General features: G+C 38.8%; 1 protein-coding gene across 3 annotated transcripts in view; it reads left to right on the top strand.

The window, feature by feature from the left end:
* The window catches only part of ehbp1 (EH domain binding protein 1), a 389,620-nt gene that overhangs the window by 325,932 nt on the left and 49,222 nt on the right, over positions 1–14,466 (top strand). For all 3 annotated transcript variants that reach the window (XM_060831882.1, XM_060831884.1, XM_060831883.1), the window contains 3 exons: positions 8,512–8,650; positions 8,834–8,943; positions 9,899–10,022. In XM_060831882.1, the coding sequence (XP_060687865.1) occupies positions 8,512–8,650; positions 8,834–8,943; positions 9,899–10,022 (373 nt within the window). The remainder of the gene's footprint in view (positions 1–8,511; positions 8,651–8,833; positions 8,944–9,898; positions 10,023–14,466) is intronic.

Here is a 14,466-nt window from a genome sequence, read left to right as displayed (position 1 = left end):
GCAAGGGATGGGCACAATTTAATGTGGAGCTTATTCAAGGAAAAACTACCGCATGTCCTTGATAAGTATGTATCTGTCAGGCAGGGAGGAAGTGGTCGAATGAAGGAACTGTGGATTGCTAAAGAAGTTGAATTTCCTTGTCAAGAGGAAGAAGGGGGCTTATGTAAAGATGAAACATGAAGGATCAGTTAGAGCGCTTGAGAGTTACAGGTTAGCTGAAGAGATAGGAGAGGCACTAAATTAATATTTTTCATCAGTACTCAGGCTGGAAAAAGGCAATGTTGTTGAGGAGAATACTGAGATACAGGCTACTAGGCTAGATGGGATTGAAGTTCATAAGGAGGTGGTGTTAGCAGTGTGAAAATAGATTAAGTCCCCTGGGCCAGATAGGATCTATCCTCGAATTCTTTGGGAAGATAGGGAAAAGATTGCAGAGCCATTGGCTTTGATCTTTATGTCATCGTTGTCTACAGGAATAGTGCCAAAAGACTGGAGGATAGCAAATGTTGTTCCCTTGTTCAAGAGGAGGAGTATAGACAACCCTGGTATTTATACACCAGTGTGCCTTACTTCAGTTGTAGGTAAAGTTTTAGAAAAGATTGTAGGAGATATGATTTATAGTCATCTAGAAAGGAATAAGTTGATTGGGAATAGTCAGTACGGTTTTGTGAAGGTTAGGTCGTGCCTCACAAACCTATTTGAGTTCTTTGAGAAGATGACCAAACGCAGGTGGATGAGGGTAAAGTGATTGAAATGGTGTATATGGATTTCAGTAAAGCGTCTGATAAGTTCCCCATGGTATGCTATTGCAGAAAATACTGAGGCATGGGATTGAGGGTGATTTAGTGGTTTGGATCAGAGATTGGCTCGATGTTAGAAGATAGAGGTTGATGGGAAATGTTCATTTTGGAATTTAGTTACTCGTAACTAATTGCATCCACTGCTGTTTGTTATTTTTATAAATGACTTGGATGAGGGGGTAGAAGGATTGGTTAGTAAATTTGTGAGCGACACTTAGGTCGATAGAGTTGAGGACAGTGCAGAAGGATGTTGCAGGTTACAGAGGAACTTAGATAAGCTGCAGAGCTGGGCTGAGAGGTGGCAAATGGATTTCAACGCAGAAAAATCTGAAATGGTTCACTTTGGAAGGAGTACCAGGAACACACAGTACTGGGCTAATGGTAAGATTCTTAGGAGTGTGGATGAGCAGAGAGGAGATTTTGGTGTTAGCTTTTATTGGTAGAGGGATTGAGTTTTGGAGCCATGAGGTCCTGCTGCAGCTGTACAAAACTCTGGTGCGGCTGCACTTGGACTATTGCATATAGTTCTGGTCGCCGCATTATCGGAAGGATGTGGAAGCATTGGAAAGGGTGCAGAGGAGATTTACCAGGATGTTGCCTGATATGGAAGCAAGGTCTTATGAGGAAAGGCTGAGGGACATCATTAGAGAGAAGAAGGTTAAGAGGTGACTTAATAGAGGCATACAAGATAATCAGAGGATTAGATTGGGTGGACAGTGAGAGCCTTTTTTCTCCGATGGCAATGGCTAGCACGAGAGAAGAAAGCTTTAAATTGAGGGGTGATAGACATGGGATGGATGTCAGTGGTAGTTTCTTTACTCAGAGAGTAGTAAGGGCATGGAACGCCTGCCTGCAACAGTATTGGACTCGTCAACATTAAAAAGGCATTAAAATGGTCATTGGGTAGACAAATGGATGATAAAGGAATAAAGTAGGTTAGATGGACTTTAGATTGGTTTCACAAGTTGGTGCAACATTGAGAGTCAAAGGGCGTACGGTGCTGTAATGTTCTGTGTTCTAACAGAGCCATGACCATCAGGTCAATGCTAGTCTGCATGCTCTGTATGATCTTCCCATCTAAGTTCATCTAACCCTATCAATTCACATGTTCCTTCCCCCTTCTCACACTTACCTCAAGTCCCCTTAAATCCATCTATGCTGCAACCACTTGCGACAGAGAATTCTGTGTTGACAGCACTATATAAGGAAATAAAAAAAATCCTGAATTCTTTATTGCATTGATTAATGACTATAGTTATGAGCTCAAGTTCTGATGCCCTCATGACTACAAACAGTTTCTAGACAACAACAACAAAAGAGACCCATTATTATAGCACCATTAATGAGCACTGGGCATTTCAATGTCCTTCGCAGATAATGAACCTTCTCAAAGTGTTGTCACTGTTGTGTTGCAGAAAAATTGGCTGCCAATTTGAGCACAGCAAGCTTCCACAAGTAACAATGTAATGATCTGTGAATATCTGTTGTGATATTGATTGAAGGATCAATCTTGGCCAGTGTACCAGGTATATCAGCCTGTTCTTTTTTGAAACAGTGTCATGGGATTTTTATGTCCACCTGAGAAGGCTCATACAGGGTCATTCAACAATGCAGCCTGGTTCAGCATTGGAGTGTCAGCTTTAATTTTCATGCTTAAGCTCTGGACTTGGAATTGAACCTGGTACCTTATGACTCAGAGGCAATAGTGCAACTAACTGAGCCTTGCTGACATAAAACACCACAAAAGCAAAATACTGCAGATGCTGTAAATCTGAAATAAGAACAAAATGACAGAAATATTGAGTCAGTCAGGTCATATACATGGACAGTGAAGTGATATTCAAATTTTAAGTTGATCCCTCCTTAGAGCTGATGCAAAGAATCCCGATGGATAAGGATGGAAAAGGAATGTCTGTGATTGAGTGCAAGATAGGAGAGATTAAATAACAGATGAGTTGGTGATTCAAGGCCAAAGAGAGTGAGAATGGGACAAGTACAAAAACAAACAAAAATATAGTGTCAATGGCAGAACAAGACCAACTGCCAGCCAAAAGCAAGCTCCATCAAAAATATGAGGCTAGAACTGAAGCTTGCAAAGAGAAAGGAGACAAAGTAATGGGACAGAATACAATCTGAAATTGGTGAACATAGTGTTGAGTCTGGAAAGTTGTAATGTGGCCTTCATTGGCCAAGAAGGGTGTGTCAGATTATTATGTCTCTCCTTTCTTTCTCACCAAGTCAGATTCAAAAACTGTTGTGTTCAAAGTGGCCAGATGCATCTGAGGTGCAAGTTAAAGTACCTAGCTATGCCTCACTTCTACCTCCGACTTTATTTCAGTGGTCTGAGCGCCCCGACCCTGACCCCAGCTATTCCAACCTGACATCCTTCCATCTACTTCGATTGTGGTTGATGGATCATTCCCTATTCAACTCCCTACTTGACTTCCTTCCTTCCTCTTCTCTCAATAGAGTCTCATGGGCTAGCGGAAGGTTCTTCTATACGCCCTCCTTCCATCTTTCCTTCCTCCGTGTCCCCTCTCCATTACCAGAAGCAAATGTGAATTATATCTAACCCCCTCACATTAGCCACATTAACACCTTCCCTACACTGATTTCTGCCTGGACCAGGGAGAATTTGCAGCTAAATCTGTCTAACTCTGTCCCTGCTTTTTAAGCAAAGAGCCAATAAAATCACTTTGTTAATTGCTTATTTCATATTTTTAAAATTATCATATTGATGTAAGTGTTTTTATGTTCAAGTTTTGTTTTTGCTTACCTAAAAAATTTTTCAATTCACATTTAATGCTGAAAATTAAATTTCAGGCATTTGGCCCTGGGTCTCCTGCCGAAGAGGAATGACAGGCTCAAAAGCTTTTTAGAAAACCATCCAGAGGATTTCTCTTTGCTCCACTAGAAATGAGAAGTGTTGGAGATTTTCAGCAAGTCTAGTGGCAGAGAGAGACAGAGGTCTAGTCAGTGACCATTTGTCAGAACACATACAGACTGTGGACCTGAAATGTTGATTCTAACTCTCTCTCCACAGATACTGTTAGACTTGTTGAGTTTTTCCACATTCTTTTGTTTTCCTATATGTATTTTATGCTGGGCATTTGTAATTATGATTAGTTTCAATTTAAATGAAAACATACATTTCATTCCACATGAAGAAGGGTGACATGACCTGAAATGTTAAGACCATAAGACACAGGAGCAGAAATTAGGCCATTCAGCCCATTGACTCTGCTCCGCTATTCGATCATGGCTGATAAATTTCTCAACCTCATTCTCCTGCTTTCTCCCAGTGACCATTGATCCCCTTATCTATCTCTATCTTAAATATACTCAACAACCCTGGCCTCCACAGCCTTCTGTGGCGTTGAATTCCATAGATTCACCACTCTCTGGCTGAAGACATTTCTCCTTATCTCCATTCTAAAAGATCTTTCTTTTACTCTAAGGCTGAGCCTTCAAGTCTTTGTCTCTCTTACTAATGGAAGCATCTTTCCAACATTCACTCTGTCCAGGCTACTCATTATTCTGTAAGTTTCATTTAGATCCCCCCCCATCATCCTTCAAAGTTCCACCAAGTATAGATGGAGCCCTTAAATGTTCCTCATATGTTAAGCTTTTCATTCCTGGGACCATTCTCGTGAAACTCCTCTGAACCCACTGCAGGGCCAGTAGATCCTTTCTGAGGTATGGGGCCCAAAACCACACACTGTATTCCAAATGTGGTCTGACCAGAGCTTTATAGACCCTGAGAAGTACGTCCCTGCTTTTATATAGTCATAGAGATGTACAGCATGGAAACAGGCCCTTCGGTCCAACTTGTCCATGCCAACCAGATATCCCAACCCAATCTAGTCCCACCTGCCAGCATTTGGCCCATATCCCTCCAAACCCTTCCTATTCGTATACCCATTCAGATGCCTTTTAAATGTTGCAATTGTACCGGTCTCCATCACTTCCTCTGGCAGCACATTCCATACACGCACCGCCCTCTGCTTGAAAAAGCTGCCCCTTAGGTCTTTTTTATATCTTTCCCCTCTCACCCTAAAGTTATGTCCTCTATTTCTCAGCTCTCCCCCCCCCCCCCCCCCCCCCCCCCCAAGGAAAAGACTTTGTCTATTTATCCTATCCAAGCCCTTCATGATTTTATAAACCTCTATAAGGTCACTCCTCAGCCTCTGACCCTCCAGGGAAAACAGCCCGAGCCTATTCAACCTCTCCCTATAGCTCAAATCCTCCACTCCTGGCAACATTCTTGTAAATCTTTTCTGATTCCTTTCAAGTTTCACAGCATCAAGTCCTCTCAAAATCATTGCGTTTGCCTTCCTAACCACTGACTCCACCTGCAAGTTTACCTGGACTAGAACTCCCAAGTATCTTTAGAAAGTAGTCCATGCCTCTATTCTTCCTACTAAAGTGCATGACCTCACACATTGTACTCCATCTGCTACTTCTTTGCCCATTCTCCTAACCTCATTAGAGACAAAAAAATTCTGTAAAGGCTGGAATCCAGGGTAGACAACAATACAAGCCAGGCAGCATCAGGAGATGGAGAAGTCGACATTTTGGGTGTAACCTTTCTTCAGGACTGGAGGTGGATATAAGGGGAGCTGCAGATAAAGGGGGTGACGAGGGCAGGGTGGTGAAATGGGGGATAGATGAAGACAGGCAAAGGGTATAACCTGGTTAGTCAATGGGAGGAATGAATCCGGTAGGTGGCTTGTCTAACCCTCTCCTAACCTGTCCAAATCCTTCTGCAGTCTCCCTGCCTTCTCAATGCTACTTGTCCCTCTACCTATCTTTGTATCATCTGCAAATGTAGCCAGAATACCCTCAGTTCCTTCATCTAGATCATTTATGTATTAAGTGAAAAGTTGTGGTCCTAACACTGACCCATGCAGAACACCACTTGTCATCAGCTGCCATCCTGAGAAGGACCCTTTTATGCCCATTCTCTGCTTTGTGCCAAACAGCCAAGCTTCCATCCATGCTAGCACCTTGTCTCTAACACTATGGGCCCTTATCATAACTGTGATTACTCTCCACAGATGCTGCCAGATCTGTTGAGATTTTCTCAGCAATTTCTGTTTTGATTCAACTTAGTGTAGTTTGCATTTAATAAGGCCATATTTTTGTTTAGCAAATGGTTTTTGGAAGTCATTAGGAGTAATAAATCAGGGATAGCTGGCTTGCTGTGATGTAGCAATTCAATCAAAAGACTTTGAATTGCTATAACTCTGGATTTATTAGTTTTTTTACTTATTTTACAGCTGTTTTGCATGTAGACAGACTTGTTCATTCTAAAATTAGTTTTGCAATTGAATAATGTAACAGCAGCTAATAGTGTGACAAATGATTTAGTATTATTCACAACAGAATTGTCTAACAATATGATATCACCTGAACAGCAATAAGGTGATACCCTGCCTGTATCAGTGGTGAACTCTCCTTCTTTATGGTCATTTAAGCGGGCATTGGATAGGCATTTGGAAGTTATTGGGCTAGTATAGGTTAGGTAGGATTCGGTCGGCGCAACATCGAGGGCCGAAGGGCCTGTACTGCGCTGTATCCTTCTATGTTCTATGTTCTATATAAGGAGATGTTTGATCCCCACTTCCACCCATTTGCGTTTGAAACAAATAGCTTTCTAGGTGTTTACAAATATAAATAATAAAAGAACAGAAGATGTATTGCTTGAAGTGGTTTTTAAAAATGTTGGAACCTCAGTTAACATGAAAATTGTGTACTGCTTTAAAGTTTGTGTGCTGCTTGTCATTTCAATTATTTATGCAAAATTATTTTAGCATTTTGCTTAACATGAGAAGTGCATAGGATAAAATATCCACATCACTCCAGCTGTAAAATTTAAAAAGTTTAATTTTTTAAAGTTTTGGCTTTAGGATAAATTTGGTTGTCTAACTTTGCACCCACCTGGAATATCTTTAGAGACCGCCTATGCTGACTGAGAGGATTTCCTTCCACAGGAGGCTCTTTGAAGTTGAAAAACAATGACTTTCATTGCTTTCCTTTACACTATCGGTACCTATACGTCAGTGATGAAAGCAAGGTAGCAGGAAAAGGCTTGTATTTGCTTTAAACAAAGAGGAGCTCAGATCAGTCTGATTTTTCATTCAATTTAGCTTTCTTCAATGGATTTAATGCAATATGAAGCTGGCTTGAGAAAAACACAATGAATTGGCAAGCTAACTGAATTAACCCAGCTTAAAGGAATAAATTTGTAAAGTGGCAGAAGTCCCTTGGCATAAAAAGGTTTCCCAAAATGGGATTTGTGAGCTAATCATACTGATATTTTTACACCTTACTAGGCTTAGACTGATCTTTATTTGTTCACAAATGCCAGGCCTTAGTAACATGTTGTGGAGGAAATAAATGTTACGAGGTTTATCTCTGCTGCAAGTGAGTTTGAAAAGCCTCTTTGTATGTGTATATTATTTATATGTTATTACTATTTGAGTTTTCGGGAGGTATATTGAAGAGTCCAGTATGCCAGTAATTAGAATTTTTCTTTTTGGCTTCTTTGTGTACATCTATTTGTGATGGTGTTACTTAACAAGATTCCGTTCAGTGGTTATATCTGTTGATTTGTAACACTTCTACTGCCGTAAAGTTGCAAAACATTAGTCTGCATTAATGTGTTTACATTTGTGTAAGAGGGAATAAGGTTTGTGTAATCTTTTTGTTACATTATTCATCTTCTAATAGAATTCATCTTCTGTTTAACATCAACCACACTTAGTCAATTTTTATTAGAATTGTCTTATAAGCTTCCGTCAGCATTTTTTTTAGAAATTTAAAATATAGTCCCAAAGCAGCTTTTCTCAGAAGGGGCAATTGACTGCAGATTGAATATGTTTGTAAATGCAGTTTAGATATTTGTAAATGAGGCATTCTGTGATTGTAGGAGAGGGTAAACTGTTACCTTCTCTTGAGAATTCTGCATCCCATACCTCCTCAAGGCAAGAGAATAGGCCGTTAGAGGACCCCCTCATTACTGATTGTCTTAATGCAGAGGAAGGGCACAGCCTTGGTAGCATTTGATAACCAGTTTCAACATTCAGTAGGCTAAGCTATTAGTCATGCATCTCAGCCTTTTTCTATTTACTTTCAAAACACTTAGAAATAATACAAGATTAGCCGCAGAATGCAATATTTTTTGGGTACAACGTACCCTGGTATCTGCTTCTCCCACACACCATAGTTCTTGGGTCCTTGGGGAACGGCAAATGTATAAATATTGGTGGTCTGGAAAAAAAAGCTGAAAATTACATTGTTAATGTGTTAATAAATCACACAAATATTTGGATAATAAAATGTAAGTCAGCAATTTTCCATTCTTTATTCTACACCAGTACTCCTTAACCTTTAGCCTGTCATAGTAGGTTTTTTCAATTCGCACAATTTTAGAAATTAGTTCTTGTCAGAAACTGGCAGGTAAATTGGTAATTTCCTATACAGATGATAGCAAGCTAGAATAAGGGAACAAAGCAATTACTTTAGATGTTGGTATTTAATATATAGAGCTGATGTAAATCATGACTTAAAGATTCTTTGTGTGAGCAAAGATTTTATCTTTTGTTAGACTTCATCTTTGCAAAGATATAGGGAACTAACCTGTTTTATTGAATATAAATTTAGACAAATGTTGGATAATGATATGAAAACAATTGTTAATCCCTGGCAGAATGAAATGGAGGATCATCGTGCTGAGCGTTTGCGTCAAGCCACTGAACGTTTGCGAAGTCCTGTGGTGTTCAATAAAGATTCAGCTGTGAGACGAACCCATCTTCAGTCATTTAGTCAGTATGTGGAAAGCAGACCAGGTGAGAAATTCGTGAGATAAGAATGTTAAAATATTATATAGCACTTCATTTTCTCTAGCTGCCAGAGATACTTTTTATAAGATTGAAATTAACCTCCTCTGTAAGAATAACCTCCTCTGCTCAAGGTGGAGTTAATAATTTTAACCAATTTCTGAATATCTTACCCTTTTTTTTAATAAAAAGAGGTTAAAAGGCAAAGATCAATACAAGAAGATGCAAAAAAAAGAAATGAAGAAAGGATGGAAATATGTGAAACAACTCCGAGAAAGCCGTCAGAAGATGAAGCACTTGGTGTACGTTAAATTTTTCTGTGCTTTACTGATTGTGATTATTTCTTGGGTCATATAAAGAAATGCTGTCTTCATTGGTAAAAAATGAGATGTTGGGTTTTCAGATGTCAATCTCTCACATTTTCAATGCAAAGTGAAAGGGGTGCACCACTGAATTAGTCTGCAGTGTAGTGATAATTGTCAGATAAAAGATGAATTTTTCAGACTTGCACAGCTTCAACATCCTTGAGACATTTCCATCAGGGCACTTCCCATAAAGAGATTCCAGTATTGATCTACCAGGAGGATTTTAATTATTACAAAAGTGGATACTGCAAGCTTCAGTTGGAAGGGAAAGTCACAGGAGACCTGCTAGAATTTCCCAGACAACCCATTTTGTTGGCATGGGTTAATGGGTGTTCAACCTTTCCATTATACAGATCAGCCATGAATTACCAGCTGAATGATGTTTGCGTTAATATAATATATATGATAATTTTTTCACTTAATTAATGGGGAGGTTCAGCACAGTGGGAAAATGGGCTGATCATCTGTAAAATTGATTTGTGAGGAAAGATTTGATGGAATGAAAGGAGGAAACTTATTGATAGACAGTTACCAAAATAATTCAGGAAAAGGGATTTATAACACATTATCTTAATTATGGTAATTTTACCCCAAAAATTTACATTGATCATTATAGTACATAAAATGGAAAATGTATCAGATTGGCTGTATTGGCAGGTGTTTACTACATGGTAAACATTTTTAAAAACAAGATTTCACATCTGAAGAAAAATGAATACTCACATTTAACTTTTAACTTTTCTTTGGGAATTCTGATGTTAGCTGCACTTTGGGCAAAATTTGTAAGCACCAAAATATGTTTTGTGGCATACACTAGATTAAGGAAAGCATATCTTTTTATAATTGTATTATATATTTTGTTTAATGTCGTGATTTTTTTTCTTGTCAACAGAAAGGGTTCAAAGACACGAGTCAGTATGTTGTTGGAGAATTGGCAGCATTGGAGAATGAGCAGAAGCAAATTGACACACGGGCCGCAGTGGTGGAGAAGCATCTTCGCTATCTCATGGACACAGGTACGGTGCCCAATTACACTGTAAACAGTTTTGGCAAATTGAGTGTTCACAAACTCTTATAGAGTTTGAAAATGTGAATCTTTGAAGCCTGAATGTTCAGCAAACTGCCTTGAAAATGAAAGGCTGTGAGTCGCAGCCACCTCTCTGGGCACTGGTGATAAGAGTGCCTTCATGGGAAGTGATAACTCAACCTGATACTGTGTGAGCCAGCACTATTGAACAGTGTGTTCATCCATGCAGAGCTGGAATACATATCCGTGCCTCATTGATATGCTGCAGCAAAATGTGAGATCTCCACTGTTCTACTGATTCAGAGGAAAACCGTTGCCCTGCTGAAGCCAAGTACTGCATGAAACCATATGCAGTGCAAATGGAAGCTTGTGTTGACTAAACAGCAAAAATTTGAGTGTTGTTATAGATACTCAACAATTATTTTTCACAAGAGTAGGTCAGAAGATTTCCATGTTATTTTCAGCTTCCTTTACAGTAATAGTATGACAACACGATGTTCTGATACTACATACACAAGTTGTATTTAGTAGATACTACATCAAGATAGCTATTTTTAAAAAAAGCTTGTCGTGGTTTTAGATATAAGGAAATGAGACAACGGAGCCAAGCTGAAATGTGGTACAGGCCTTTACCTAGCTAATGTCACTGAAACATTTAGGCCTGTAAGTTTATTCACCCAGCGCACATGTTTTGGCTGCAGTGCAGAAACTGAAGATGCCAAATGAAGAGCATGAATTGTATACATGTAGCCAGAAATGTGTTTCCCATCAGGTTGGACGAGAATAGACCAGGTATGTCATTCACCTATACCTCTCACAATTGTTAGGATCTTTGCATAAGCAAATAAGAATAAGCAATAACTTTTGATTCAAGTTTTCTCTCCAACTTTGGTACTGGCTGTCAGACTGCACTAAGGGAAACCTGTCCTACAATTATCACCTGCAATTAACAAAGCAAGTAGCTTATCTGAGTGTGGAACCAGGAGTGATCTACTTGACCCCACATAGAAGGGATTAATCACCAATGCTTCTTGCCCTCCTCTCACCAAATCAATCGATCTAGGCCCGCAACACTGATCTCCCTTTTTCATTCTTTGGTCTTTGCTGGAAAGCTGATATACCCACTCTATTAAATGAGCCCCAAACTCCAATATCTGGAAAGCATCAGACTTCACCATTCCTGCTTAGGATATTTATCCAATCCTGCCACAATGGGCCATGCCCCTGAATTTCTGAATCTTTAGGCACTTGTGAAACACAATATTTGCAAATTAGTGACTTTCCAAGATGTTAAGTGACCATCTTTAAATTTTAGAAGCTCAATGTAAAATCAATTACAATTTTTGCTTTTACTTAAAATTCTTGTGTCTCTCTTATTCCAATGCCACCCCCAAGCACGTGAGGTGACTAGTTTTTTTTGCCAGTCGAACACTTAAACTACCTGTTAGGGAAATATGAAATTGTTCTTAGTTTACACATTTGTATATTTAAAATTTTCAAGTCAAAGCAAGTGGTGTTGAAGATGTATCTGGCCTTGATGAACCAAGACTCAGTGCTGAAAGGATTTTGGAAGATTTTACAGATTAGATTTGACCTGCTGAAATGGCTGCATGTGCAACTGCAGAGGCCTAAACAGCAGCTGAGCCTTGTTATATGTTTTTATTTTCTATCGACATGGAAAATATTCTATGATTTTTAATTTCAAGCAATGTAAGATTGAGAATGAGACAAGAAAAATGAGTCACAAAAAAAAGAGCTGCAGTTCTGTGATCTTCAGTAGAAAGAAGATCGAGCATTGTACAAAATTTGCTATTGATTTAATACCTGCCTTTCCTGGAATACTGGGAGACAAGCTCATTCTCGTAAAGTTGTAACCTATCTACCTTTTTCTCAACACGTCTGTAGCCTGAGATTTGTTTTCAGCTGGTATTGATATTTTGAGATATTGAGTATCTATACAGTTATAGCAGCTTTGTGCATTGTTTCCATTGTGGGGATCACTCACTGCAGCCAGCACCTGAGGATCCAATTGTTGAACCATTCCATTCATACAGCAGGGGATTTGAGTGAAGGAGACCTCAGGAAACACTTGCCACGTCAGGGAGTAAGTTTCACATTGGATTGTAACCAGTTTTGACAATTCAGTGAGGTGAGACTCCCAAAGCCCCCCTTCAAAATAACTTGAAAAGCTGTCTCTTTCCCAATTGTTTCCATGCTTGCTCTCACTTTCGCTGATTCTTGCTTTCACTCTTTGTCACTCTATTGTGCTTGATTTCTAATTGTACTTGTTCTCGTTGTCTCTCACTCTCTCTCTTACTTTTTATTTCTTGTTTTTGCTCGCTCGTGCTCTCGCTTTCTCCCAGGCACAGTGGGAGCTGTGTTTCGCATAACAAGAGCCAAAATGTGTATTGAAATCTGGCCCAGCTTAGCTTCAAAACCTTAGCTAGAGAAGGTGAGCTCATCTTCAAAGAGTGAGTAAATCACATCTTCATTGGTTTCCATTACTAAGACAAAAGTGTGGGGAGCTCAATTGTACTTGCTGTGAAACTGTATAAAGTTATTTAATGAGAATGATTTGCAACTGTCAGTCATCTCAGTAAGTGCTGTTTCAGTCTGTTTTCCATATTTCAGATGTCAGTTTTTGTGACCAGAGTTGTATGTTAATGATTCCTCAGTTATGCTCTTTCTAATTGGGTATTGCTAAAAGGTTGCAATGCAGTTATAAGTGATGAGAGGTAAATTTGGTAGAGTGGTCAGTGCCCAAGAATCTCAATCAGTGTCTGATACAAAACCTATAAATTGTGATAGTGAGTGTAAGGTATGTTTTCTATATATATTTTGATGTAATTTATTTTGTTCTTTTCGTTTTGGACTAGTGGCATATCGGTTTTCTGTGTCAAAATGGATTTAATGATTAATCTGTAGATATCTTTGCAGTCGTAGTGATTTCTTTTAAAACACGGTATTAGAGAGAGACTTCCTGAAGTATAGTGGAATATTGTTTACATTAGGAGAATTTATGAATGAACAAAATAAACAATGTGCATTAGACTTCAAATTAAAGATGCAGGAATAGATGTTTGGACTTAGGGGAGCATCCATAACTTGGAAGAAAGCTTTTTAATTTCAACCAACCTGGGCAGTTTTGCAGAAGTCTTGGCTGAATTTGGATGTGTGAAACAGTTTCTCCTGAGAAAGGGAGACAGTTTAGGACTGTTAAGAAAGAGGTTACTTCTGTGCAGTGAGTTTTAAATGTTTCAGACCAAAAGTGCTTGGTTAAAACCCTGAAGGAGTAACATGAAGCTGAGAAATTATAAAGCTGAGAAACTTTAAATTTAGTTATAGGACGAATCAAGGAAGAGACAATCAAATGCTCATGACTGGGAAGTGAAACCACAGCTAAGTCAGACCTTTGTGTGATTTTTAACTTTGTACACCCCAGTCCAACACCATCACCTCCAAATCATAAGTCAGGCCTACGTGACCTCTCTGATATTTGAGTATTGTATTGGAATGCTGTTGCAATAAGTGGGATTTTTATTACATTTCAAAATCTTTAAATGAATGTTATTTGTAAATGCTTTGATTTATTCCTTTTTTTAACATAATAAGCCTCTGCTTTATTATTAAAACTAAATCTGCAGCATGAAACAGGCTGATATATCACCACAAATAAATGACTTGCTTGTGCATCCTCCTGTTGCTATTTTTCCTTCACCTAAATAACGTATTTTGTACAGTTACTGAATGGAGTAGTGCATTTAGAAAGAATATGCAAAGGATGTGCTGTAGATACCTCCGTTCCACCCAGTGCAAAACCGGAATTGATCCTAAGAACTCCTAAATGAGTGCTTTGTGTCAAAGCAGTACATTTTTCATACTAATGTTCGCCACCAGCTAGGTACAAAATGAAGTGGAGACTGTAACACGTTGTACTAATATTACAAATTGGAATGCCAAATTACAAATTAAAAATGCCAGAATTGATTATATTTCTGTGTAATGAACTATATAGAATTTTGAGTAACTGAACATTTATTCATTCTAGCACTTTAAATAATTTGCTGAGAAATTATACCATTCAATCGAAAGAAGTATGGTTGATTCATTTAAAATACTGTATGCTTTTCCTTTAAACATTGTCGAGTAAAAAATGAGGTCTGCAGATGCTGGAGATCACAGCTGCAAATGTGTTGCTGGTCAAAGCACAGCAGGTTAGGCAGCATCTCAGGAATAGAGAATTCGACGTTTCGAGCATAAGCCCTTCATCAGGAATAAGAGAGAGAGCCCCTATCTTAAGTTTTGTTTCTGCAGGCTATGTTGTTTGACATAATAGTGCTTAACTTAGCTACTGTTGAATTGTTGCAGTACTTTAATAGTATGCTGCATCTGAATGCTACAATGTCACAAACCTCTGGAACTTGCAAGTGATT

Source organism: Hemiscyllium ocellatum, chromosome 10 (genome assembly GCF_020745735.1).
Source record: "Hemiscyllium ocellatum isolate sHemOce1 chromosome 10, sHemOce1.pat.X.cur, whole genome shotgun sequence".
Lineage (NCBI taxonomy): Eukaryota > Metazoa > Chordata > Chondrichthyes > Orectolobiformes > Hemiscylliidae > Hemiscyllium > Hemiscyllium ocellatum.
The sequence above is the reverse complement of the archived record's forward strand: the minus strand, read 5'-3'. Positions and strand labels throughout refer to the sequence as shown.